This window comes from Anarrhichthys ocellatus, unplaced genomic scaffold (assembly GCF_004355925.1).
Source record: "Anarrhichthys ocellatus isolate YVR2014 unplaced genomic scaffold, GSC_Weel_1.0 scaffold122, whole genome shotgun sequence".
In the NCBI taxonomy this organism is placed as follows: Eukaryota; Metazoa; Chordata; class Actinopteri; order Perciformes; family Anarhichadidae; genus Anarrhichthys; species Anarrhichthys ocellatus.
The window spans coordinates 481,125-486,407 of NW_022280152.1; the positions used below are offsets into that span (position 1 = coordinate 481,125).

Consider the following 5,283-nt stretch of genomic DNA (forward strand, 5'->3'; position numbering starts at 1 on the left):
TGTGTGTGTGTGTGTGTGTGTGTGTGTGTGTGTGTGTGTGTGTGTGTCTGTGTGTGTGTGTGTTTGCAGAATAACACTGATCCTGGCCTGTCCCATGGATCTGAAGAACTTCCCTATGGACGTCCAGACCTGCATCATGCAGCTGGAGAGCTGTGAGTCACCTCACACACACACACACACACACACACACACACACACACACACACACACAGATATGATATAGATTTCTCTGTGGCCTTTTCATTATTTGAACAGACATGAGATGAGTCACGGCAACAGGAGTTCAAAGAGCTCTGTAGTTTAAGGGTCAACAATGAGAGGAAGAACAACACAATGCTCAGTGGATGATAGCGGGGGTGGGCGCGGGGGGGGGGGGCGCCTCATGAACGACTCTGTTGCTTCTGATTTGCAGATACAAATCCGTCTGCTACTTCAGCACCACGGACAGCGCCGCGGCTCTATCGACCCGCAGCACGGTTCTGTTTACTGTTGTTGCAGAGACGCACATGTAGATTCTGACAAACGTCACTCAGATAAAGATCAATGAGCCGAGGAGACTAGACGACATGTTCTCACCACAAACTGGTCAAATAAGGACGCTTGGTGGCTCTACAGTCTAACTGTGACGCTCAGTGACGGCATATATCAGTCTCTACATTACATGCACAGTGCCTTTTCAAAATAAAGGTCCAGCATAGGTTTAGATGTTTGCTTTTTTACACAGCTACATGAATAGGTTGAGGACAAGACAGAGGTTTGGGTTACAACACGTGTAATTGTGTATGTGTTATGTGATATGTCATCTATTTTCTTCCTGCCTTCTGTATTTCATTTTGTCTTTACTTCTACTGCTCTTTATTTCTTTTTTTCATACGTTCTTACTTCCTTCATTCTCTACTTCTTGCCTTTCTTCCTTCTTATCTTCCTACTTTCCCTCTCTTTCCTCCATTTCTTTCTTTTTATTATTTCCTTCCTTTATGACAAATGCATAAATCATAGTCTTCTCTATGATGAGTTAGATAACTTTAACTGCTGGTGATGTGAACGATCACTGGAAGGTTAGAGAGCTGTGGGCGCTGCTGTTAGCTAACGTCGTGACACGGTTGGGCAGATCACAGAATACTCAGCTGGTGCTGAACTGGTACTTAAAGCACCAAAACCTCTCACTGGGTGACCCTTCACCCCAAACCAGAGACAGAAAGATCATCACCTCACAGATGACCCACACAGCGATGAAAGCAGTCTAACCTCCTGCTCCTCGCTCTCTCCTCCAGTCGGCTACACCATGAACGACCTCATATTCGAGTGGGACGAGAAGGGAGCTGTGCAGGTGGCTGACGGCCTGACGCTACCTCAGTTCTTACTCAAAGAGGAAAAGGACCTGCGCTACTGCACCAAGCACTACAACACAGGTGAGTGTGTCTCCCTCCTTTTCTCTCCATCTGTCGGCTCTCGCTGTTTGGCTTCCACACTGTTACAATCTCCATCTCATCAGGAGAATTTAGACCCTCATGAAAAATGCAGTGATATTTCTGGGAACACGTTATTTTGGCAGTTTGTGATTTTCTATGAAGTTTCCTGGAATAACAGTTTATCAGCAGTTGTTGATATCATGACGGCTTCTCTTGAAAGAGTCGCTCAATATTTTCATCACCAAATATTCACACATCTGGCTGGAGCCTTCAGCTTATTCTGTTGACACTCAAGGACCTTTATTCTCCATATATGTCGATTTGTACGCTGGACTTGAAGCACATTTTAACATGACCATGTTCAGCTGACCTGCTGTACTCTAAGTCAAAGACTGAATACTAACAAATAACTTTCATCAATACTATCCCTATAACTAGCACCAAACCAGGAAACAGAGTTACATTAGTAACTTCCTCCGCAGAGTAAAGTAGACTCAGAACTGACAGGTGGATGCTGGTGTGGTGGTGGAGGTTTTAAAATGGCAGCAGTGACAGCAGCAGTGACAGCAGCAGCAGCAGCACTGTCAGCATTAAGTACCCGGCCCAACATCGAAAGGGTGCGCTTGATATACGTTGCAGAGAGAGGAGTGCGTCGTGTGAATGTCTTGAGCTCACTGCTCTGCTTTGACTGCAAACACCTCGCTTCATTTTTATGTGAGACACAAAGTGTGTATGTTGTTGACGTGAGAATTGTCTCGATGAAAAGTACAAAGAATATCAACAAACCCTCCTCCATCGTTCTGCTTGTCTGCCCGTAACACCTTCTTTCTTTATCTTCTCATCGTTCTCATTTCTTCATCCGTGTCTTTCTCTCCGACACTTTGCTCTGTTTTTCATCACGGAAACATCCTGTTTCTCTCCAGGATTCACGTTGTAAAAGGAAAGATGAGAAAGAGAGGAGGAGAGAAGAGATACACGTGGAGGAGGTGGGGAGAGGAAATGAAGTAGAGCAGAAGAGGGCGGAATGTCTCCGTCTAATGAACGGAGAATAGATCTAAATTCAGAATCGCATATTCTTTGAAATGTAGAGCGGGAGACGTTGCGAAGCGTCTGCCTGGAGACTGAAATGCTGCATGAGTCAGAGACAGAATTTCATTTTTATTTGAAAGTGTGAAATGTGGAAATAACGGAGGAATACTGCACTGAAGTGGAAAATATTCCCCAAATATTTCGTTCTTCTCTTTCCAGTGTCATAAAAGTTTGAGTGTGACTGAGAGGAGGGAAAGAAAAAACACTGTGAGCTGCAAAGTTTGTTTCAGCCACAAACTCCAAAATAACTGTTGATTTATTCACATTATTTTCACATTCAAAGTCTCTTATGTGTACATATTCATACGAAAAATGGTAATATCAAAATTGATAGTTTAGGACTAACTAAACTGCTCTCTGAATTATGTTTTGAGATAAACATATTTTCTCTTACGGTCGCCATTTTGAACACGTGGTTAACGTTGTGAAAACGCTACAAAGCTAGTTAGCTTAGCTTAAAAGTACTTTTGTTACATAATTGAAGTTATGTATGTGTAATGTCAAAGGTTGAAGGTAACACCTACAGCGGATAGGACATAAAAAGACAAACGTAATCCTGCAAAGACAAAACATTGACGATGCAGTTTCGTTGTCTGGGGATGTCATTTATAGGAGACCTCTCCAGGAAAAGACTGAACAGCAGGCGACTAAAGAAGAGAAGAAATGATGAAGAAGAATGATAGTAGAGACAAAGGAGAAGGTGGAGAGATAATAAAATAGGAATACAAAAAGAGACAAAGGAGAAGGCAGGGAAGGGAAGTAAAGAAACCTTCAAAATAAAGGAAGTGAAAACAGCAAAAAGAAAAATAAGAGATGAAAATATGAACGGAATGGAGGTGAAGGGACAGTGTTGGAAGAGAAAACAGGGGGATGAATAGAATGAGAAGGAAAGGATTATATTAGTCACGTGAGAAGGAAGCTGAAGAACAACAGGAATAAATGAGAGCAGCAGAAATCAGAAGAAGAAACAAGTGAGGAGAATCTAACAGAGGACGGGGAGGACGCCACGCTCTGTTTCTCCCTTCAGGTCCTCCAAGTGTGGATGAAAACCATCTGTCCAGTCCACCTCGCCAGTCCGCAATTCTTACACTCCAGAGAAAGCACAAAATATATGAATATAAAATATATATCAGGCCGAGTAGGTGGCTGTCTGAAACAGAAAAGACTAAAGATTAAAATATATTGTTGCAGAAAGACGATGTGACAAACTGAGAAGTTGAATGTGATTTTCCAAAGTTGAGGGCGACAAAGAGAAATAAAGTGTTTTAACTAAATGCTAATTTTTAAGTCACATACATTTAATTTAATTCATTCACTCAGCACCTTTCAAAATATGTCAATAGGGTTAATGAAAAATGTTAAAATAAATTTACATTTTACCTATTAAAGATTAAAGATGTCATAACTGATAATGTTTTTGCTTAAGAAGATTATTTAAATGTTATGAGGCTTTATGACTAACAGTAAAATGTTAAGATTGTAATATTATTAAAATAATATGCTTTTATTTTGAAATTGACTATATTATTACTAACATTATGCCTTTCTTTTAAAACTATAGTGACATTATTCTCACAATCCCTGCTATTGATGACACTAAGGCCGGAGATATGATGCTATTTAACCTCATGTTGTGTGAGGAGATGTGTTCGTTCATGAGGACGTTTACAACCAGCGCTTCAAACGGACGCAGGATACATGAAGCAGCCATCACGCGCATGCAAACGCAGAGTTTAAAGGCAGTAAATCTCCAGATTAACTCTGATGCACTTTCAGAAACCCAACATCCACTAAACAGGAAACCCGGTTCCAGAAGACGCTCAATAGTGCTTCATTCTAAGGTGGAACACGAACTGGGAATCAAACATCATGAGCAGATGTCATTTAAATGTTTGTAAATTATTATTCTCCATAGAAACTGTGATGCGAGTTTTCGTATCAATAAAACTAAAGAAACAAAACTTTCAAGGAATTATTCTTCCACAAAAAGAAAAATGACAGGTCGCAGTAAGATCCATCTCCAAAACACCAAACCACTGGTCACAGTCTGTGTGTGTGTGTGTGTGCGTGTGTGTGTGCGTGTGTGTGTGCGTGTGTGTGTGCAGCAGGCTGATTAGTTCAGATTCTGAGCCATCACTCACACAGAGGTTGACGTCTGCTGTCGCCGCTGAGGAGATGAACGATCCACCTCCAGACGAAAAGCCTTGACACGACTCAGCACCGCCACACACGCACACACACACGCACACACACACACACACACACTGATGCATTCACAGTAGAGACAATGGGCAATGGGGTGATAATCCTCTGCTTTGTTATATAAAGTCTGTTTTGTCTCTGTCACTGAATCCCACTCAGTCATTCTCACATCACGTACATTTCCTGTTGAAATACTTTTAAAAGCTTTATATTTTACATCGGTGCAACGTTTCCTACTGTTTGGTTCTTGGTGGGAAGCAGAGTGACTTTAACTCTGCAGGATACGACATGATGTTCCCTTCAACTAAACTGCATTCTCATCTATACGGTACGAGTGAATTCTATATTCTCTTGGATCACTGTCGCAGTTTGAAACTGTTTAAAACACGTCGTTAACGTTGTAGATTGACATGAAACAAACCGCAACCATCATGGCAACAAAACTACTACTGCTACTGCTACTACTACTACTACTGCAACTACTGCTACTACTACTACTGCTACTACTACTACTGCTACTACTACTACTGCTACCGCTACTGCTACTACTGCTACTACTACTACTACTACTACTACTACT

General features: G+C 41.5%; 1 protein-coding gene across 2 annotated transcripts in view; it reads left to right on the plus strand.

Moving 5' to 3' along the window:
- The window catches only part of glra1 (glycine receptor, alpha 1), a 105,608-nt gene that overhangs the window by 66,600 nt on the left and 33,725 nt on the right, over positions 1-5,283 (plus strand). For both annotated transcript variants that reach the window (XM_031877004.1, XM_031877005.1), the window contains 2 exons: positions 70-152; positions 1,275-1,412. In XM_031877004.1, coding sequence (XP_031732864.1) covers positions 70-152; positions 1,275-1,412 — 221 coding nt within the window. The remainder of the gene's footprint in view (positions 1-69; positions 153-1,274; positions 1,413-5,283) is intronic.